The following is a 23,523-nucleotide window of genomic DNA, read 5'->3' as shown; positions in this document are numbered from 1 at the left end:
TTTGTTTTATTTCGTAATCGTATTAGCCTGGGAAAGATGGTACATAAACACAAACGATATTTTTTATTATTATCGATAACATTATTCAAATAATATAACCTATGTTTGAAACGAAGCCTATAAATATATGTATACTAAATTTCATCAAAATAGGTCCGGCGGTTTAGCCGTAAAAGTGGAACAGAAAGACAGATGTTATGTTATCATTTATATTGATATATTTAGTGATATCATAGATCAACAAAGAAGAAAAAGATTGTGATATCAATTAAAAACATTATTAAAAAAATACTCTTCATTTGAATCCAAAGTAGAATATAGGTTGTGATGCCCAAAACCCAGGGAACACGTGAGTGAGAGAGAATTAAAATACAAAATTACAAGTCGAAAAATCACCGTCTAATCACAATCACAAGAGTTACAAGCAAAATATTCTAAAAACTGGAATAAATAATCGAAAGCCTCCAGACTCTATGTAGAGACCGGAAAGAGAGTTTCAGTTATTGGCAGCCGGCTCTATCTCCTTCACCGACTCTATCTCCGCTTTGCAAAAGAAACACTGCTTGCTGTTTAACAGGTGCTGCATTATACAGGCTCTGAAATAAAAGTTCATTCTTATCCTTACATATTATAAAAAACCCCCTCTGCTGCGTCTGCCTGTTTGCGAGAAACTCAATAATCGGATTTTCATGTTGTTTTTACCGATAAATAAGCTATAGGTAGGATAATTTCTAAGGTTTTAGATGTATAATTTATTATGTATTTCCCAAGCGAAGCCGGGACGGGCTGCCAGAGCAATATAACGAACTGGCATCAAGCGCGCAGGAAAGGGGGTGGAGAGGGTTATGGTGGCCGTGACAAACATAAATAAAAGCGAAAGAAGAAACTGCAAGGCGGGTCTCTATGGGTTCCCCTAATTTTTTGTATCACTAATTTAGGTTGGTACACAAACTTTTTGCTTAAAATTTTTTCGTACATTTTTATTATTCTTAATTTAGTACAGCCTATTTTTGATTACCCTAACCTTTTACCGCCGTTCATTTACTTCCCAAATTAGTCAGTAGTCCAAATACTTCATAATGGTTTAATTATGTTTCTCGCTAATAATCTTTATTGTGCAATAATATTTATTTCCTTACCATCATGCAGTAAGTATAGGCTCTTCCCAACCTAACTTAAATTTTTGGACACATATCCAAACCTAACCATCTTAACTTTTGTTGGCATAGTTAGCTCCTCAAACACAACACAGAAACACGCAGATATTGTAGAAGTATTAGAACCGTACCTGCAGGAGTGTTGACCACACGACATGAACCGGTGTCAGTTTGTAGATCACTGCTATCTCCAGGGTTTTCATCTACTCGAATTTTGTGGCGTCTCAAGTACGATTGCAATCACGCGAAGATTAAGAGGGTTTTTATCAGGTTACCTGCAGGAGTGATGTCCACACGGCACGAAGCCTGTGTCGGCCGGTCGCGCGTAGCATATGGTGCAGAGCAGGTCCGACTGCGCGCCGCTGGAGCCGCCCGGGGAGCGGGACCGGATCATGTTGTCGCGCGCAACCTTCAGCCTGTCCACTGCTATCTCCAGGGCTTTCATCTCCTCGTGGGTCACGTCTTCTGGGTCTTTGGGGAGAGAATGTATTTAATTTTCACATATACAAGGCCCATCAATGTAGACCCAAAAATCTTTGTGCCAAAAGCTTCATTGTAATCTTGCCAAAAGAAGTCCACTGACTTCTCTCAAAGACTTCTACAAAGGCCGATTAAAAGCAGTTTGCGTCTTCTTGACGATATCGTTAGACCACCTGGTTGAAGAACCAACAGTAACACATTGACTGTGCCCGCTTAAACCATGCAATGTTACTGTGTTTAGTAGTACTGATGTCAATTTTGTGTAAGATATTTGTTCGCGATCACACTATTCGTTTCGTAAAACAATGATACGTGTTATTTAGTAGTCAATGTGTAATACAAATGTAACTAGGTATTCTATAACTACTTTTAAACTTTCGCGTTGCATAATTATAACAAGAGGTATTGAACGCCCACATACCTTTTTTATTTCCCAGAAGTTTCGAACCTTGTTACAAACGTCTGGGATATAACCAGGTATTTATACTAGTTAGTAAATTTGGACCTAAGTACTTGCTGCCTATGCTTTATAAATAATTTAGCTATTTAAGTAATTATTTCATAAAGAGAATCGCTAGGTATATATGACTAACATTTGTAAAATGAGAACTGTTTGGGTTTATTTTTGCCCAGCATGAACTCCAGGCCGTCTGGGTGGAAGAGGGGCTCCGTCACCAAAGCTTTGGTTATTTTCTCTAAGTGCTGGAAATAGATAACGATAGTATATTATTACTTAATAAAGAGAAACTAATAAAAGTCATTTACGATCGTATTATGTCCCCGACTTGCGAGAGAACTTGCTTGAGACGACTTGTCCCAAAGTGGGACACGTCGATAAGCTAATAAAAAAACAGAAAATATTTATTTCTTTTAAGGGAAACCTACAGTACCTAATTATTTAATATTATAAAAATGGGATTACATAAAACGTTACCAATAACATGGACATCGCTATTAACGAGTTCATAAAGAAGAAAACATTAGAAACCTCAGGAGCCAACTTAGGATCGAGCATCCTAATCAGGCAGCCAGCGACTGGCGCCAGCGCCACGTAATAGTGCACCCGGTCGGTGTCAGGCAGGCCCCGCTGCACGAGCCTGGCGAAGCCGGAGCCGCCGCCGCCGCGCACGCACACGCGCGATATCACCGCCATTAGCATCTGGAAATATGGTGCCGATGGAAAAAAATAACCTATAAATACCCGGAAATATTACCAGATGTATAGATGAACCCGGCAATCCGGCTCGCCTTCGCACTGATAATAGGTTGTTTTACATGTATAAACTTTCGTTAATCTCCCTCATCTGAGCGTATTCCAGGTTTCTTCCTGGGCCGTTGAACGTCGGAGCCCAGGATCCGTTTTCATACTTTTTCCGTCTCCACTTCGCATGGTCGTCTAAACGTAGTACAAATCTTTGTTAATAAATTTGGCAAATAACAGTGAAGTCTGCATCAAATCCGTTGTGTGGTTTCAAAGACGAAAGCTTAGAAATAGACAGATGTGGCGGGCGACTTTGTTTTATTATTATGTGTGTAGTATATATTTGAGTGGATATAAAGTTATATTTGGCATGTTCTCCTAGCAGCAACTCATTCAGGTCGTCACTGGCATCAGGTTCGCTCAACATGGTCGGAGCTAGATATAAGGACATCGCTAAGCTCATTAAGACTAAATGATACGATACAAAATTATCAAATGTATAGACTTTTACGTCTATGACCTACGTGTAGTCGCTTTAACTATCTATCACGCCACTATTGTCGTATTGCGACACATCGCAAACTTTTTTTCAAGGAGGATGCGTATTGTAACGCTAGGGCTTGTCGTGCAAATGATCTGACGAAATGATCAATGAGAGATGGGAACAAACAAATACCTGGCAAGTTCTCCCTAGCAGCAACTCATTTTGGTTGTCACTGGCCTCAGGTTTGCTCAACAGGGTAGGGGCTAGGTACAAGCACATCTCCAACGCTCGCGCCAACCCATGATACAGGTCGAAGCAAGTTGCACACAACTTGATCTGACGTGATTCCAAGTGAGCGTCCACGCTCACTCTGTCCATCTAGAAGATACACTCGAGTAATAAATTCTAAGAAATATAAGCAGTAATGTAAATTTTTATATGGTACCTAGTTCAAAGGTCGAAGGTAGGTACTCGCCAGATTGGTATTTTAGATTAAATTGTTATTATTATATTAACTGTACTCCTAAATTATCTGATATGAACATTTGTAGTACTAAAAAAATAAATGATATGAAAATATATCACTAATTCATTATGAATTAAGCACAACAAGTAAGCTTGATTAATGTAACCTCCATCATAATAATTTATTTTAAAAAATACTGTTACTATGCTACTACTATGCTAGCTGAAAATGTATAGTTTAACCATCTACTTCTATAGTTAAATAGCTAAATGCTGTTGACAAAGTTTACCTCTTGCATCATGGTGATGAACTCAGAGAAGGCCCAGTTGAGCTGGCTGAGGAGGGAGTTGAGGAAAGAGGCTGCTTCCTTGGGGTGTAGCTCCAGGTACTCCCTGATGCGGCTCTGGATCACCTCTGATGGGCACGGACCTGGGATCACACTGTTGGACTGAATTCGTCTGGAAATTCTACTTATTTGTGGCCGTCCAAATCAAAAGGGACCTTATGGCAGCTGGTATTTAGATGTATAATTACCGTTGTTCGAATACAAAACAACGGCAATAATGTCGAAGTGCCGAGAGCCATAAGGTGCCTTTTGATTTGGACGACCACGTTTATAGTTCAGTTTTATTAAAGAAGTTTCGCCTATAACGGGAAGCAGGTGGTGGTCTAAGAAAACAATTTTACATGGGTCAGATACGAATCCATGTGGCACGCCACCTAATATAAGCTTGATCTATGGAAAATAAGCTAGCATCACTCATCCCGCTGTCGGAGCGCCTCCCCTCATCTCGATTACCTCGGTCGACATGGATGTAGGTTCTGATAGGATTTAGGCTCCGGACACAAGTCGGCCGAAGCAAAGAAAACATGTCCATGTGGGACCAGATTTGACATGAACGTGGTGTCTCTCCCCAAACCACGGCATGGCTTATTATCAGGACAACATACGAGGATAGGATGATGCTCGCGTCGCACCAAATCATCGTAATGAGGAGGACCCGTAACCAATTCTTGGTACCTACTATAAGTATATGAAATAGCGCGAAAATTTGCACGCAGTAAAAGTAAAACTAGAAGTATGTAATAAAATATACTTATATATTAATGGATAAAACTAACCAAAACATTGGCTCATAAGACCAGCGTCCACCTTTGCACCCAAGTTATTCACCGTCGGCTCTCTATCACCGTATCTAGATCAAATAATATATCTATGAATAAATAAATACATGGAAATACTATTTGTGCTCATGTGTATTGGGTTATTGTCAAATAATTTTTAAAATCATTCTTATTACCTACCCAAATACAACTCTAAATGAGTCAATAGATCTCAAATGTTCTTCTTATATCGAGTGTTATTACTTGCAATAGCGGCAGATTTTTTCCCGCTCAAATTAAATAGGAAGTTTTTTCACCATTAATTAGCTGTAGTTAACGGCAAAAAATATTCTACGTCACGATCCAGCTTTCCAAATATCTCTTAATCACTATAGCATTTTATTGAAGAAATATCAGAATTAATTTGCAGTGAAATAGCCTATTAAAGAGTAAGTACCTACCTATCGTTAAAATTTTAGAAGAACCTCGAATTCTTAATTATAGAAATTATAAATTTCTGTGCTCGAACTAAAAAGAGCATATTATATAACCAAGACATATGTTTTTATGTGGTATTTTCCATTATGATATTGAAACAATAAAAAAAAATAATCGAAGAGTAAATTTTATATAAGTAGTGATTTATGTATTTTATGAGAAGCGTTCATTTCATTTTATATTTATGTTATTCGACAACATGGACTAAGTAGATTTTGTTCCAAATTTCTAATCAACACGAAACTTTATTAATTGATAACAAATTAAATATTGTTCATAAACTAAAAGGAGTAGAGGTATTTTTTTCAATTTGAGTAAGATAAGTCTCACAAGCAAACGTCTTACATATTCAAATATATATATATCTGATTAGGGCAAATAGGAAGGAAACTCAGTAAAACTAGGTCTAATCTAGAAAGTTGTAAGGCGCCACAGCTCGTCAAATATAATGCCAACATGAATCTGATATTTGTGTGTCTATAACTACCCGTAATGACTTTGGTTAGGTACTTTGTTGTTTTACAGGGTAAGGACCGTAATAACAACGGGGAAAATCCAGAAAATACCTTCTACCTATATTTATTTCTATATCTAGCTACCTATAGATGGGTGCCATTTTGTAAGTTACATTTTAGCCGCGTACTTAGGTGTTATTTTTTGGATTGATTGATTCCTCTGATAGTGCACTAACTGCATAGAGCAACGGGTCTTCCGTACCGGAATACGGAAGACCCGTGTTGCTCTATGACTCACACAAATCCATAGCCTCCAAGATGATTAAGAAATCTCGTACGTGGTGATTGACGGACATATGACTATAATAGCTGATAGGCAACAATAACATATCAAAAGAGGATTGTAAAGTGACAGACAAATCTCAGAAATCGTTAGGTTTATTTCTTACCCTGCCTGAGGTCTGGCTTCGCGGCGTCACAGTCCAGCTATTTATCCCTAAACATATTATAAAACAAAGTCCTCTGCCGCGCCTGTCTGTTCGCGATAAACTCAAAAACTACTGCACGGACGTTCATGCGGTTTTCACCAATGGATAGTGTGATTCCTGAAGAAGGTTTAGGTGTATAATTTATTATGTTTTTACCCGAGCGTAGCCGGGTTGGGTCACTACTTTTAGATAAGTAGTATAGAATAATTAGTGCTTATTAGATAGATAAATATTTATCCGATTCGACTTGAAGAGTCAGACTTTCGCTTTATTTGTGAGATTAGGCTATGTCGTAAGTAATCACCTTAACAGTGGATAGAAAAACAAGCACATATTTCATTTCTAGAGACCAAAGTTAGATGACTAATTTTCATTTTGATGACTATTTCGAAGGTTCTTATAATAATAGAAACACCAGTGATCAATGATTATAATGTTGTCAGTTTTTTATGTCTTCTTTATGTATATTTTTGTGTTGTGCCTTTTATCAGATAAATAAATTTATTCTGTTATTTTTATTCTAAATGAAGATTAGAACAGATTCCTCACCTCGCCGCCAGATGGGGCCACTGTCGGTGTCTGAACCCGAAGCCGGAGCCATGCCAGAACCTCACCAACACCCAGTTAGATTGCGCCCAGGCCCTGTTCTGATATGGTTTGATCAGCTCCTCTATCATCGACATCTGTCTACAGAAAGTTTGTGGTCCAATAAGTAAATCTGGATATTTTCATAACAACTGTGTATTTCAGGCACCAAGATTGTATAACCATTTACCAAATGACATACTGTCATTAAATTATGTACAGTTCAAACGTAGTGTCCTGAATTTGCTAAAAAACAAGGTATATTATAGTATTGACGAGTATCTCTCTGACATTTTGTAAATTGGTATTTTTATTTTTTTATAATTGAAATTGACATAAAATTATTATAATGAATTGTATAACTGAATTGAAATGGAATGTGCACGTATTCGACTTATTATCTATCACTTTAAATTTAAATCTAAAATTGTATTTATTTTGTATTTCAGTATTGCATGCCGAAAGGCAAAATGTAGCGATACTATTTGTACATGTATAAAATCCCTGTGTTACCTACATTTGCAATAAATGATTTGAATTTGAAAAAAAAAAAAAATTTGAAAAGAAAATGTCATGTAAGCTATTATCCCTAAGCATCGCTCTCTCTCTCTCTTATCTGAGCGTTTTCCCGTTTGCTTCCCGCTGTCAAATGTCGGAGCCCTAGATCCGCTTTTCTCCTCCACTCCGCACGGTCTTCGCTATTTAAATTTTTAGACCATATTGTTATTGGCATAATGATGTCATTTACATATGTACTTTTAGTTTATCTGGACTTTTTCAATGATCACTTGAATAATCGTTCTTTTTTTCATCTAAATTATAACATTGTGAAATTTACAATACTTTATTTTAGACTTTGAAGGAAAGGCTGCGGTAAAGTTTATTGGCTGCTTCTTTTTCACCGGCGCTTAGTTATATTTATAGTTCGTAAATCGAACTAAATAAAACATAGGTGTTTTAACCCTATTTAAGCAAATAAAATGATTTGATATGAATATTTTAACATCTATAAGTGATCAATCAAAATCATATCACATACCTAAAATTTCAGTTTAGAATGTATCTATTCTAAACTGAAATATTAGGTACGTGATAGGATTTTGATTGATGAACTACAGTAGACAACTGTCACCAGCTTGCTTCCTAGAACAATATACACATTTATCTTTCTTGTACAAACGAGGCAAAAGATATGACGATGTCTATGTAGACATCGTATATGTACATATGTATGTATAAGTAGTTTTCTCTGTCTACGAATTGAATTAACCTCCACTCGCTCGAGTGCCTCCTAACGGCGAGCAAAGGCAGACATGTTAAAACTCACTGCTTCAGCGGCACCCTCTCAATTGCCCTCATTGTGACCTGCTGCGTGGCGAACGAGGCCAGCGTCTGAACCAGGGACTCTCTCGTGCTGGCGAGGACTATGCGGGAGTCGGCAAACTCCGCGCAGAGGAACGACGCGCAGGATACCACCAGCTCGTCCCAGTCTGTAAATTGTTTATACTACTATTATTCCTTACCCACACTATCTATTGGTGAAAACCGCATGAAAATCGGTAGTTTTAAAGCTTATCGCGAACAGACAGACGCGGCAGAGGAGTTTGTTTTATAATATGTAAGAAAGCAGGCATGGGGCCGGCCAAAGAAAAATAGAAAATAAATCGCCCATTATAACAGAAAGGTATCTTCTTTTATCATGTGTTCTTTGTACAATAAATATATTACAAACAAACAAAACTGTATTCATGCACCTGGTATATGCACAACGGGTACAGTCGGGTGCATGTACAGGCGCAGCGTGTTACACAACTCCAGCATGGCGTCCACGTGATACTCCGGCACGAAGGCAAATAGGGAATCTGCGTAGTCTTGACTTTCTGGAAATGTTTAGACCCCGAAAATTTTGAATTCATGAAAGGACTGAAACTCTTTATCCACACCTCACCAAATTATGTATAGATAAGGTGATACGTGTGATGTATAGAATAAAGAGATTTCAAGAAAGGGTTGAAAGTGCACAAGAAATATTATGACTTACTAATTGCGCCCCGGAGCTTCGCTCCCCTGGAAATATCAGGATAAAAAGTGCTCTGTGTGCTTATCCAGGTATGCTCTATCCACGAACGAAATTTCATCAAAGACCAGTAGATTTTGCGTAATTTAGTAACTATGTTAAGTCTTTATTAATCTAAGGTTAACTCATACATTCACTCGTATACGTTGCTTACATCTAAACTTTTGGAATGTATAATACCTTTACGGAACTTAGTGAGTCTAGCAATAAGCAGAGATATAAACAGCTGGAATATATACTTACGGCCACCAAATTGTGCATTAGAGCCTATTCTTGGGGTCGTTGCTCTCGAAGTTGGACTTTGTGGACTGACAACATACAATAATAATTTAGAGTGTCAACTAATATATCTTATGCTTGAATCTGTCTATCTTCATATATCAAAATCAAAATCAAATCATTTATTCAGAAATTAGGCCTTCACAGGCACTTTTTCACGTCATAATCTAAATTAAATGATGTTTACAAACTACTAGCATTTCGGAACGACCACTGCTGAGAAGAAATGCCGAAAGAAACTCATTCAAACAGTGTTGGTCCCTATTATGCCAGAAGGGCTTACCATTTTTTATATATAACCAGGGAAGTGGATGTGGCAGGAAAACTTTTAAATTTATAATATTAATGACTGATATCGATGAGGAGTCGCCGTCCTGCCACGTCCATGGTGCAATCTTGATGTGTGAAGATGGACATTAAGAGACAGTTATTACCTCTGGTCAGAGCTGGAAGTATATTCCAGTTGAAGTGAAGCGTAACTGGCACCAATGAGGGAACTTTTACCTGGCAGAATTTCTTTACTGGCGACCTGAAATATGGAATCTTTTTGTGTCTTTTATTTGTCATATTGATATTATACCTAATTACTTATAACTAGGTAAGTATATGGCACATTTGTTTTTACTTCTAATGAAGATACCTGTATGTGAGCAGCATAGTCGTTGTCAGATGCAAGTCTCAGGGAGTGGAGGGCACCAGCGAAATGCTTGGCCAACTCCATCTGCCTCTGCTTCGTCCAGATTGCACCGATCACCCAGCCCATATTCAGGGCACTTGCTTCTAGCTTTTCCTAAAATGTTTAATGCTTTTAAGTTTTGTGTTGTTATTATTAATATTAAGATAAATAATATATAAATAATCACTTCCCTTGTACATCGCATGATCATTTTGAACATATCTAGTGAAAAAGCAAGTTTAAAATAGGATATATAATTTACAATGTAATGTTAGGATATGGCACCTCATAAATTGCCTTCGACCTCTCCAGTTCACTTAATATCTTCTCCATAAGTTTTTTCTTTACTAAATCTTGTTCTGTCAGCTCTTTTTTTGTATCTAGAAAAGGATAAGTACTTCAAATAAAATGCACAATTCTTGAAAATATTATTTGGTAAAAACATTTAAATTATCATCAGCACTTTTCGGATTTTTGGTGTCTAATATAGGCCTTGATGTCCATTAGACACCAATTGTGTATTTGTCCACTATGATATAAAAAAATCTATAGCATTTAGAAATATGTAATTATACTACCTTTATCATGTTTCATTTCAGCAGTCACGGTGTAAATGCGGTACTCGATGTCATGCAGGCAATCCGCCATATCTAGCTGGTTGTCCCTCAGCTCGCATAGCTGGCAAATATAATATTATTTTGAGTAAATATTAACCAAAATATATTTCATCTGGATTGTTATTACAAAGAAGTGCTTTCTATACACTATTTAATGGTTAAATATCATCTTTTGGACATTAATGTCGTACAGTCTTACAATTACTTACCTTCTCGGCATGTTTGATCGCAGCACCGTGGTACAGAGCCAGAAGGCCGTCTAGAAGACGTAAGTGTGCTGATCTGACATCAATAGCGCCGGCTCCAGGCATCATTGAGCGTGCTCCTTTCAATGCAAGAGCTGTTTCACCTGTCGACCTAAACGTATACTTTTCAACTATATATTCGCATATTTAGTGCAAAATCATACGATACCTACGGGACCTTCATTAAGGAAAATCCTGCATTTAACTTACTCTGCCCACTTAACTAACTTCCTTCGATCTAAATCAGGAGATACACAAAATAGATATGCAGTTTTATGCTAAGTATATATGAAATATCAGTATTTAAGTATATCTGAGTCGGAATATAAAAAGAAGAAAAGATTTTTTGTAAGAAATAGAAAGAATAAGATACCTTTAAGAATAATTTATTGCAATTTCTGAGGAGTTATTTAACTGTAATCACCTGTTAGGCATCGGAGGCATTTGCGGGTGCATGAAACGAGCCATAGATGATATAACTTGAGGTAAGGTCGCCAGCCCCGGGGACCCAGCCGCCATGTCGCTCACTCCTGAAAAGGTACCTTTAACTTTTTATTATTTGAGTCTTAAGAAAACCGCTAATGTCCATAACATTAGGATTTCAACATAAAAAAGACAAATTGTAATAAGTGAGTGATGAGAAGACGCGACAGCAATACAACACTGTATTGCTATCGCGTCTACTCGCGAAGGTGCCAGCTGAAAATCATTGGATGTTATTCGAAGCAACATTAAGCACAGCTGTTGACTTTGGACACACAGAGTGCATGTTTAAATTTAAGATTTTATCTTTACACTCTTTTGTTATTGTTATTTTTGTATTGTGTGTTAGGTGAATACATTTTTTATCTATGTAACATTTATACGCATAATAATTCGATTAGTTACCAGTATCAATGCCACCAGCCCTGTTGTAGCTGGGCTCAAAGCTCTGGATGAAGGGGTTGTCCTCCCCCAGTACGCTAATCAGGTCCTGTCTGCCATCAAAATTTACTTAGTACTATTTATTTTAAAACTTGACGATAGTTGTTTTTATCGCAAATTCAGTTTTTTCTTAATCATTATTAGAGTTACAAGTGAACAGAAATAAACTTTCAGAAATAGTAGGTACTTAATGCTCCTCTGGAATGCATTATTCGCAAGCGTTTTAAAAACGTTATTTGATTTAGTTGTTTGACATGTATTGTGGAGTGGAAAATTACTATTTTAGGTCATTTTCCACTCCACTTGAAAATAACTTAAGCATGATTTCGTATATATTTACCGTAAAGTCCGAACTAAAAATGGCAAGACACCGCCTAGTCGGTCCACGTTGTAGAAGTCCAACTCTCCATCGATGAAGGTTCTCGGAGGGAGGTGTGGTGCAACGTGGCTGGAACGAGCAGAAGAATAAACAACAGAGCAGAAGTAGAGAAAGCCCAAAGAAAATATAATATAATGCGTTCCGCAGAATATGGTAGAGATGAAAATCTGGGAAAAAGAAGAGGAGAATGACATGCTGTACCGATCTCATATAATACGCGATAAGTATAAGTAAGCGAAAACATTTCATTGCATCAAATAAGTTGCAAATTCAAATTCAAATCATTTATTCAGAAATTAGACCTTCACAGGCACTTTTTCTCGTCAATATTTATAGTTATTTCTCACAAGCTACAAACTACTGGCATTTCGGAATGACCACTGCTGAGAAGAAATGCCGAAAGAAACTCATTTGAATAGTGTTGGTTCCTATCATGCCAGATCGGCTTACCATTATTGTTTCTTACAATGTTTTTTTTTCTTTCTAATAATATATAAAAGTACATAATGTACATAGTCAAAAGGTATATCAAAACAAATTATGATTGAGATCCGAGTGCTGATTATAATATATATATATATATCGATGTGAAACATGACACACTCGATTCCCATGACTTCATAATTACAATTCTTATTCGTCGAAATAGAAGTATAATTCAGACACTTGAAGATCACAAATCACATACATGTTTTACAAATAAAATTTAAATGTCACAATATATGAATTATTATAACAAAAATAAAAATTAAATAATCTTAAGCAAAATTATTAGTAGAACACAAGAACAAATGATAGATGTCTATGTTGTTAGCTGTACAATAAACAAGTCATCTTCATCATAATCCTCATCTTTCTAATCGTATCCCATTTGGAGGTCGGCGCAATATTTCTTTTCTTTACATAAGTCTCTATTTCCTGAACAATAAATGTAGTTATATTTGTCGCTGAGTATAAGTCACACACACACACTTTTTACAAGATTAAAAAACTGTGAGTGCTACTTATAATATATATTATATAATATATATTATAGCTAACATCAAGTGCAGTCGAGGTCAGACAAAACTAACCTAAAGTGGATAAAATGAAATATCTGCCCTAAATTGTACATTAAACTCACGGGTTCCCAATGGGGTGTTCTGCGAAGAGTTTGAGGACAGCGGTCAGTAAACGCGCGTGGCAGCACCAGGAGATGGCGGGAGAATTGCGGGAGATGTTGAATAGCCTCTGAAAGATCATTTAATAACATTCTAAACATTTAATAGAAGTACACGATGAAGAGACGAAGACTTAGATGAAATAGGATAAGGCCACAGGAGATAGAAAAAGAGGGAGTTTGTAGATATCACTTTTCTTCAATTATTTATCATTAAAGAACAATATGGGATCGCGGACCATCTCACGCGTTGAATTACTTTCTTTAAACTAAAATGGAATATTACGATGCTAGGTGTAAAACCGTACTTAATACCCAATGAAACATACCATTGATGATATAGCTGCCTTCGATATAAATAAATAAATAAATATAAATAAATATATTAGGACAAATCACACAGATTGAGCTAGCCCCAAAGTAAGTTCGAGACTTGTGTTATGGGATACTAACTCAACGATACTATATTTTATAACATATACATATATAGATAAACATCCAAGACCCGGGCCAATCAGAAAAAGATCATTTTCCATCATGACCCGACCGGGGTTCGAACCCGGGACCTCTCGGTTCAGAGGCAAGCACTTTACCACTGCGCCACCGAGGTCGTCAATATACACTAAAATATTGCTCAAAATTGAAAAATATAAAGATCTAATTGGCATGGCCATATACAATTAACACTGGGCCATCAAATTTCCTGATTTATTTATCTCACCATATCCAAAATGCAGTTGTCCATGATGTACCTCTTGAACTTCTCGAGAAAGATCTTCCGAGTGGAAGGCACCATGTTCGTCCCATCAGAGTTGTCTAACAGCATTAAGAGAAACTCCAACTGTGCAAGGTAAACAAACAACGATTACTGGCTAAAATCGAGGCGTGTGGTTCCTCCCGTTGATGTAGTACGAAGCGACTGAGGAGTAAAAATCCTTGACAATTGATAGGCATAAACAGCATTCCCAAAGAGAGTAGAGATACTATGTAAAATAAAGAGTACTTGCTTATGACTGAAAATGTTGCCAATGTTGTGTGCCAATGGTCTTACAACTATAGATACCGTGTGAAGTGGTGACAAAAAAGTAGGAAAGCGAACCCTGGGCTCTGACGCTCCATGGCTGTGGAAGAAACCGGTTAAACGCTCAGATGGGATCAAGAGAGAGGTAGAAGCTCTGAAAATTATTATATAATTTTACCTTCTTCTTCTTCGCGTGTCGATAGCAAAAACAAATGCTACACTATTGGATACTAAATATTTTCAGTCAAAAGTTACCTATTCTTTGTACATACATACCATATGTCTTAAACAGTTTACTTAATTACTCACTTGGATATGCTCCAAAGGTTCGATAGCCTTGGTGATTTTTTCGCAATCCTCCCTATATTGAGCTTCGATGGTGGAGTCATCTGGCGCTGGCAGTATTTTAGAAATCTTATCTGCCAAAAAAAATAGGAACAGTGGATGGTTGTGGTTAATACGTCCGCCTGTGATCGAAAGGCCGCAGGTACGAATCCTTCTCATGCCTAGATTATATACCAATTTGACTCATGTATAGTTGTTTTCATAGATCACCACTTGCTTCCGGCGAAGGAAAACATCGTGAGGGAACCTGCACATTGATTTAATGGACGGTTTTGTTCACTAGTATGTATGCGACTATTTGTGACTATATGGCGGTAGGCAGATAAATATAGTAATATATATGATACCATACGAATTCTAAGTTACATTTATAACAATTCTTTTTATATCCTCATAAAATAACTAAGTAACCTAAAAACTTCATTGTTAAACAACTTTATTTACGTTAAAAAGATTTTACAACAAAACAAGATATTTTCCGAAAGCGAAACAAAAAGAATAAAAGTTTTTTAAAGAGCCATAAAATGTGCGACGTATAATAAATTAGATCTAACTAGGTCCAGAATTTTCAAGCGTACATACAGCAGAAAATCAACGCACGAAATTTCATTTATCATTCACCTTTATTACCGCGAAATAGAGCTTTATTCCTAACTTAACATGCGGTTGACTGTACATACAAACGTAATGAAATACTGCCCACGCCATTGCGTGAAGTTTGAACTAAAATGAGTGCTATTTTTGTACTATTTGGTCTCTACTCCACGATCGACGATAATAATTCAATTACAATTAAAGTTTACCTGTCATCGTAGGGGCGAATGGTGACTTCTTTATTGTTCCCTTCTCTGTCATCTCTAGAATAAAAGACATATTGTTAATCATTCATGAACAGAAATGGTTTTTATATACTTGCGTGAAAGTTTGGATGTACGTAAGGATGTTGGTTATTTAATCACGTGAAATCTAGTAAATGGATTTTGATGAAATTTAGTACACAAGTAGAATTTAACCTATGGACACATAATAGGTAGGTTATATAAATATTTCCACGCAGAGACGCGGAGAGCTTCCGTGTCGCAGCTTGTAACATTTGTCGTTACGCAAATTATGGTTCAGCATAAATATGTATAAGATCGATTAAAATATACCAGCAATTCTAGGGTCAGTCTCCCCGTGCACGGCAGTGGGTCGCTGCCACCACGGCTTCCTGATTACGGTGCGGAGGACACTGTCGTCTGGACACTTCACGTTTAGAAAGTTGTCGAACCTGTAGGAATGTTTTTTATTAGTTTCATGACGGGACTTTGAGGACGCCTGACTGTGATTACGATGAAAAATCTTTATTAAAAATGTCTTTACTGTAGTGTCCTCAATGACATGGGTTGGCCTTCATAGGTTTCATCGTGCCTGTATAACTGACAAAGTTATTTAATAAATCTCAAAACTATTTTCGTTGAAAGTATTTATTGAGATTTACGCCAAAAAATATTTTTCATTTAAATACTATGTTGCAGAAAAATGTATTTAAGAACAAGAAATTGTAACGAACGTGATTTTATTGAAGAAGACATATTTGACTAAGTGGTGCCTGGTGTCTCGGTGTTGCATCAGTCCAGACAATACGTATACTCCTTCGATTTGCTGAGTAAAATTCATATCCTAGAAAGGATAAAACATTCAATATATATAAAACTCATAGTAGGTTGGAAAGAAGCAAAACCTGGCTTACTGTGGGAACTATTTAAAAGCAGAGTAAACGCATTTAGAACTTCCTAAACGCTGGTAACTATTTTAAAATAAAGAACAGAGTTTGAGATAAATTCCTTTATAATACTGAGAACATGTTTCGTGACAAGATCAACAAGATTTTTTCTTACATACTTACGTCACATACAATCGGCCAGTTAAGTTGATATAACAAACTTCTAACACGCCTAATCCGATAATGTGATCCAGTTTAGGACCTAAATTTTGTACACCATCAAGTTAATTTGTAATATCTATTAATGCGGTTGATTTCATAATTTGAAATGTGCATTAAAATTTGAATCTTCCTGTAAAAGTAGATCATGTACCCGCAGGAATAAATTTTTAGCTAGTTAGATGCCAATTATTTAACAAAGATTGAGATTAATATAGACAAAATTCTTCAGAGCAATACACCCAGGGCAAATATCTGTGATCACAATTCCAAATATTATCCCGCGCCCCAGGACCTCCAAATAGATGACTGATGACAATGGAGAAGTCAAGCTGGAAGCCTAAAATCATAAACGTCTTCAAAATGTAATAGTTTACTTTTAAGCTGACCCTGGGCTTCGTAGGGCTACAGCCATAAATACTTCAAAGCGCAAATGAAAGAGAGAGAGAAAGAAAAATGGTAAAAGCTCACAGGAGACACGACGTCAAACATGAGGCACTCCCTTACGACGCAGTGCTCCAACATGTCACACACAGCAGACTCGTCCAGGAATGTCCACAGCAAATCCAAAAGTGTACACAAGCGGGGTTGAGGCTGGGCCAGGAACTTGCTCGATAAGTCGTTCTGGTAAAGATAAATAATTATATTTTTTATGTACTTTTTAATGATTGGACTCTTGAGAGTCTTGAGAGAGGCGCAGGTTTTTTTTGTTCACTGCATCAGGTCTCCCGGTGTGCCACGTGTCTGGGCAATATGAGTAGCTATTTGCTAAACTTAAAATATGCATATATGCGACTGGCACTGTTTTTCTTCTAATCACTTGATGGATTTATTGATGGTCATGATCCATGATCATAAAAACAATGTTGATAAATCAAATATGTATGGGCGTACATGTAAATGATCTAGTTTATTTATAATTCAATAATTTCACTGAATCAGCGTTATATATAGTGAACTGGCTGATGGCAGTGACAAGAAAAAGCTTAAGTCGCTCTCCAGCTTTCAAACTATATCCACTCAACTCAAAAAACTTAAAGAATATACAAACATATTTTCACATTTATTGGTATAAATTACAGCATTGACAGCTTAATAAAGACTATCACAAATAAACACAAATGGTGAGATAAAATCGACTTACAAAATTATCGACAATGCACTTCGTATAGAAGTCGAGCGAGTGCTGGTCAGGACTGAAGCCCCTGGTCCTGAGGCCGAGATGTGCCCTGAATCTCGGAAGCAGCTCGGACACCACCACGTATGACAGGCGTAGTGTGTTGCCCAGTTCCACCACCACTATCCGAGCTAAGGATGTCAGGAATGCCTGGCAAAAAGAAAAATATTGAATATACATTTATGTTCTGTAGCAGGAATCGAGATTTGGACCAATGCATCATAGTTTGTTCTGGCGACTAAGCTATAAAAAGCCTTGACACCTGGTAAAGAAAAGAATGATAGTAGGTATTCGCAAACTGATTTCATGCTGGTAGACGATAAAATCATTGCTGAAAATGAAACTCAGATGACGCAGATATTATTTGTACGTTTTCAGCATGTAAAAGAAAACAAAACAAGGTCGTTGAAATTAGATTTTCCACCTTCGATAGAAATGAGTGAGTGAGAATTATTCAAGTTTATGGAGTAGTAAAAACATAAGAAATCCATGTGTGATTTTAGTATCGAACATCAAGTCATTTTTGTTTTCTCATTTTACGGTAAAGAAATAAAATCTTACTCCCAAAAAGGTTTAAGTGACGCAGTGACCCTGTTGTATAATACAGCCAAATCTTCAAAATTTATAGGTTTTATTTCTTACCGGGTATTACAGTCGCGATTGCAATAGGACGAGAGGGAGATTATGACTCAATCTTAAAATAACACTTCCACAGTATAGTTTACAAATCTTGACGGAAACTTACCTTTTTTGACATCTTCTTCACCTCAGTATTCTGTGCGTTTTGTGCATTCGGTGGATTTTGTGCATTCTGCGTATTAGCCATTGCGTGTGGCGACGCTCGGGGACTGTACGCTTCGTTACTGTGGATGCGAAGAGCCACTTCTTCTTCTGCAGTCTTTGAAGACTCCGATTTAGTCTTAAATATGATCATTATTATTATCAATAAAATATATGGTGGAAATTGTTTCATAACGAGATTGGTATTTTGCCATCGCAAATACTTATCTATATAAATAGTTATTTGTCAGGAATGATATGTGTGCCAATGGTCTGACAACAGAGGATGCCACAACCCGTGCAAAGTGAAGGAGAAAAAGTAAAAAAAGCTGAACCTGGGTTCTGACCCTCTATGATTGATGATGAACCAGCCAATTAGGGAAGAAAATATCTCTTAGGTTCTCTTCATTGTTCTGCTTCAAACTGTGTTACCAGAATCGTAATGACTTAAGCTGGTAGGAGCTCCGCATTTCTCTTTGCCCAAGATCCCATGATGGATTTAACCACTATCACTTATTAAAAATAACTGAAACTGTACTAACCAATTATTGTATTAACCAATGGGAGCTCGGCACTTCTCTATCACATAAGTACTCGTTAAAATACTGAAAGACACTGAGGTGACCTTACTTTACTACTTTTCGTGGTGACCGCAGGGGGCTTCAGATCAGACAAGTGGGCCAACTCTTCGAGCAACGAGTCCACGTATTTAAACAGCAGGGCAGTACGCGCGCATTCCTTGTACGGCGCAGCTTGGAGTGGATTGTATGCTTCCACAGGAAATCTTCAGTGAAAAATATCATGGATTTTAAGCTTAAAAAATCTTGTGTATCTAGCCAGGTGCTATATGGATAATCAGCCACTTCCAGTGCTTAGCCTCATACGCAGGGGCATTTTGAGCGCTGTGTTTTGGATGGTAGCTTGAATCTCACGGTCACGTCTCACTTATTTAGAAAGTGATAAAAATACTTCAACGTCGAGGCTTTTTTTACCCTCGTGTGAACGAGGGGTAACATAATTTCTCGTACGTTGCCCGATTGGCAAACAAAAATATATCATTAACACCTCACTTGAGTTTTTCTTCAAGATTTCAATAATTAAGAACTTAATAGGGAAAGAAAAAGAAACAGACTCACACAAAGGGAACGTGCCCGAAGTTAGCATAGAGGTGCTCCTGCATGGCCAACGAGACAGCTGGGAAGTACGCAACTCCTGACCCATGGGCCACCTTGTCGAACGCCACACCCATGGATATACCATTCCTGTAACAAAAGCAAACTCTATCTTCCTTTCTCTCCAAGAATGAGCTCAGATCAACCTTAAAGCATCGGAACCAAGGTTCCACTTTCCTACGTTTGCTTTTCCACTTCTCACGGCCTGACACATGATCAAATATGTATATTTTTAGAACTCGCTAATTGACAAATAGATCAACATTATTCCAAGAACCTGTTTAAGGTTTGTACCGATCGATGATCCTGAATTAATAGAGTCCTTTCTATAATGTCACAAGGTATCCACGTCTGGCCCCAGTGCACATTTGGTGATGCTGCGACATTCCAAATAAGTGTGCGAGTTGACTGACTTATAATATTCAAAGTGCCTTTGTTCAAATCGATGCTGGATCCTATAACATTACCAGGCAGCCAAGCCTGGCCATATGGTGAATTAGCGACGTTTCGACGAGTTGACTGACCTGTAATATTCTAGAGTGCCCTTGTCCAAATCGATGCAGGATCCTATGACGTCACCAGGCAGCCACGCCTGGCCGTATGGTGAAGTAGCGACGTTCCACCTTCGCACCCTGCCGCCATCGTAAGCATACGAGTTGGACGTATCGCCGACGCCGGTGTCCATGGAGAACATGCAGTGTGCTGTGCACCAGCCGATCTGAAATAAACATTTTATTTAAAATACTTCTTATGTGTGTAGTGTGTGTTTAGCATATTAGAAACAGTGACTGTATGTCACAGCCAATATTCTCGTCCCACCGTTCTAACCACTTAATATAAAACAAAAGCAAAAGCTGATACTATAAGTAATATTGTTATTGATACCTGCATTATCCCTTTTGTCCCCAACTGAACCTCATACATCCACCTGCCAGCAAAGACACAAGCTGTCGCTCTTATAGTCGCAAAACTCGACAGTCCCTGGACGCTGACTCTCTCGTCTCCAACCAAAACCAGTCGTCCAGTTCCTTAAATATAGATAGAGATACATTTATATAATATATAGATTACGTAGAACGATTCTTTCCAAACACCGAATCAGCCCAATCCAGATTTTGCCAAGACCTTTGACGACCTCGGTAGCGCACTGGTAAAGTTCTTGCCACTGAACCGAGAGGTCCCGGGTTCGATCCCCGGTCGGGTCAAAATGGAAAATGATCTTTTTCTGATTGACCCGGGTCTTGGATGTTTAACTATATATGTATTTGTTATAAAATATAGTATCGTTGAGTTAGTATCCCATAACACAAGTCTGGAACTTACTTTGGGGCTAGCTCAATCTGTGAGATTTGTCCTAATATATTTTATTATTTTTATTATAGACCACTAAACGGATCGATGCAAAGACATGTTACGTGTTTTATGGTAGCCTTCCAGATTCTGCAGTACATCGACGACGGTTTGATATTTTCTTGCCACAGTCATACAGAAGTTTCTGTACGTGAAGTGAAGGAAAACATCGTGCGGCAACCTGCATTCTAGTTGACAATTTTTCATTTTGTGTGTGAAATGGAGAAGGCAATAGCAAACCAATCAACAGGAGTCGTTGTGTGTATTTAATTCTAATTAATGACCACAACCTCAGCCATGAGGATCATACGACTGTAAGATACATAGGAAAGCTATTGAAATATAGGAAAGAAGAATTCACCTCACCAGTAGTAGCATCGAAGACCACGATCTTAGGACCGACCCGGCCAGGTCTGTCATCGGTCTCGGGCGTCTAGACAATTATAAAATATTTAAACTTTAAGGCTACCGGCTACCACGAATATTTGCAGAAATATAATCGCATTTAAATGAGAAGACCCTGAAGAATTGACAGAAACCGTAAGACATAACTCTACTCTACTACTACTACGGTGAAAGAGAGACACTTTCACCCGAGCGTATTTCTGGTTGCTGCCATCGCCAGTGAGGAGAAAAAGTAGGAAATCGGGTCTTTGGCAAGGTCTTCGGCAGCCTTCGTCAGACCATTAGCATGTTATCCTTGAGAACTTCAAGCCAGTAATTTTTGCGTTCTTTCATATATAACCGTAGGAACTACCATTTAAAAAGCTAATATACCTAAAATATGCTTCAATTAGAAACCTAGAATTTCTAATCCTGCTTACTACTTGGAACGGAAACTCCATGTCTGCCAAAAAATTGCTTAGAGCATACGTTTACTACCTCAAGCGTGCAAGCACATCAGGTGTTTCCGTTTTAGATTAGGTCTATTCCACATCCTCCCAAGGATCTCTTTTGAGGGACATAAAAGCTTGACAACAACAGCATGCCCAAAGAGAGTTGACGTCAGGCAGGCGGCCGATGTAAATTATTATTGAGTCTTCATTTAAAAGTTTCTAGTCGAGAATGAAAAAGATGACACACGATGATTACAGAGTGAGAAAGAGAGAGCTTACCTCAGCAGCTATAGGAGTGACACTGTGTTTCTTCCCAGACTTTTTCGGAGTGTGAGAGATCGCCTTAGTTTCAAGCATCTTCGGGAGGTTTTCTCTTATGTGGCTCACGTATTTGCTTCTTCTGGGAGACAAAATGAGAATAATTATTTGTCAAAAGTTTATAGTTATAAATAAATAAATAAATAAATATATTAGGACAAATCACACAGATTGAGCTAGCCCCAAAGTAAGTTCGAGACTTGTGTTATGGGATACTAACTCAACGATACTATATTCTATAACATATATAGATAAACATCCAAGACCCGGGCCAATCAGAAAAAGATCATTTTCCGTCATGACCCGACCGGGGATCGAACCCGGGACCTCTCGGTTCAGTGGCAAGAATCTTACCACTGCGCCACCGAGGTCGTCAATAGTTGTCAGAGTGAAAGCGGAGACGCGGGCAAAAGCTTGTGTAATACAAAGGAGAAAGATCTTACTGGGTATGCCTATCGGTGTTGTCCTTAAGCACCATGTCGTTGCCGAAGACCCTTCGCACCGTGTCGTGGACCTCCCCCTTCTCTGCGGAACTGCTGCACACCCCGAACATGGTGCGGAGAACGTTCATCATTACCAACGACTGATTCTGGAAACATCGATATTAATATCAATTGATAAATCGATCTCTTCTTCTCTTATTCATGGTTATGTTTGAGGTTATGTCGCCACGAAGCCCATGGTCAGCGTAAAAGTAACTAAAAATGTTAGAAGTACTTAGTACATATCTAAGTCAATCTTATTAAAATATTGCAACCTTGTAGTTTGAAGGACGAAGAAGGACCTACCTAGGGTACCTTTCATCCCGGAATAATAATCCTGTTCCTGTAGGAACTTCACGAAGCCGTGGACAAAAGCTAATTTATAATACGCCGGAGACATAAAAGCCCACGCGAACGAAGTCGCGGGCATCAGCTAGTGCCAGTTTCAAGAACGAAAACAAATCCGCATAGAGCATATATTATCACACATTTTGAAAAAGAGCGGCAAAATAATTTATTTTTATATCTAAGTTTTGTACAAATGATATTGACCTTACTGCATGCACTCTGACGAAATCAAGGAATGGCTAACTTTAATTGAACTCTCTTTTATAATTCATAATACAAAATATAAATTAATCAACAGACATTACACAAAAATAACCACATCCAAAGATTCAAGTGTCAACTCGAACTGCCAAAATATTGTCAATTTTCTGTCAACGCTTCAGTTAAAAACCATAAAACTCATTGGTCAACTCATACCAAGAATTATATTTCTCCCATGGAATTAGTAGGTACTCCGTTCTTCCTGACTCATTCCTGGGTATTTTATTTATTTATT

General features: G+C 37.7%; 1 protein-coding gene across 3 annotated transcripts; it reads right to left on the bottom strand.

The window, feature by feature from the left end:
• Positions 1-29: 29 nt before the first annotated feature.
• On the bottom strand, positions 30-23,360 carry LOC128679857 (E3 ubiquitin-protein ligase RNF123-like). Of its 3 annotated transcripts, none has more exons than XM_053762330.2 (36): positions 23,232-23,360; positions 22,641-22,786; positions 22,159-22,279; positions 21,410-21,476; positions 20,579-20,721; positions 20,218-20,411; positions 19,658-19,783; positions 19,152-19,305; positions 18,487-18,660; positions 17,709-17,891; positions 17,036-17,188; positions 16,193-16,302; positions 15,792-15,910; positions 15,444-15,497; positions 14,605-14,714; positions 13,996-14,115; positions 13,239-13,345; positions 12,077-12,184; positions 11,701-11,789; positions 11,237-11,354; positions 10,777-10,924; positions 10,529-10,628; positions 10,236-10,330; positions 9,915-10,064; positions 9,709-9,803; positions 9,239-9,303; positions 8,673-8,798; positions 8,246-8,408; positions 6,883-7,020; positions 4,911-4,984; positions 4,078-4,217; positions 3,515-3,700; positions 2,626-2,796; positions 2,231-2,339; positions 1,433-1,628; positions 30-596 (listed from the first exon to the last, which is right to left on the bottom strand). In XM_053762330.2, exons 2-36 carry the CDS (start codon positions 22,769-22,771, stop codon positions 497-499), a joined length of 4,437 nt encoding a protein of 1,478 aa, XP_053618305.1. In that variant the 5' UTR covers positions 22,772-22,786; positions 23,232-23,360; the 3' UTR covers positions 30-496. The 3 variants fall into 3 exon arrangements, with proteins under 3 accessions (XP_053618305.1, XP_053618307.1, XP_053618306.1); XM_053762332.2 differs by having other exon boundaries at positions 11,237-11,342; XM_053762331.2 differs by having other exon boundaries at positions 23,237-23,360.
• Between the last annotated feature and the right edge of the window lie 163 nt (positions 23,361-23,523).

This window comes from Plodia interpunctella, chromosome 22 (genome assembly GCF_027563975.2).
Source record: "Plodia interpunctella isolate USDA-ARS_2022_Savannah chromosome 22, ilPloInte3.2, whole genome shotgun sequence".
Taxonomy (NCBI): domain Eukaryota; kingdom Metazoa; phylum Arthropoda; class Insecta; order Lepidoptera; family Pyralidae; genus Plodia; species Plodia interpunctella.
Note: the sequence above shows the minus strand (reverse complement) of the source record. Positions and strands in the feature narration are given on the sequence as shown.

Bases quoted from the DNA above. Each gene is read 5' to 3' on its own strand.
- LOC128679857 (XM_053762330.2), bottom strand. From the start codon at position 22,771: ATGATGAACGTTCTCCGCACCATGTTCGGGGTGTGCAGCAGTTCCGCA. The intron at 20,722-21,409 runs GTGAGGTGAATT...TCTATATTTAAG, and splicing joins GGTCTTCGATGCTACTACTG to GAACTGGACGACTGGTTTTG. The intron at 11,355-11,700 runs GTAACTAATCGA...AAAAAGTTAAAG, and splicing joins GGCTGGTGGCATTGATACTG to GTACCTTTTCAGGAGTGAGC.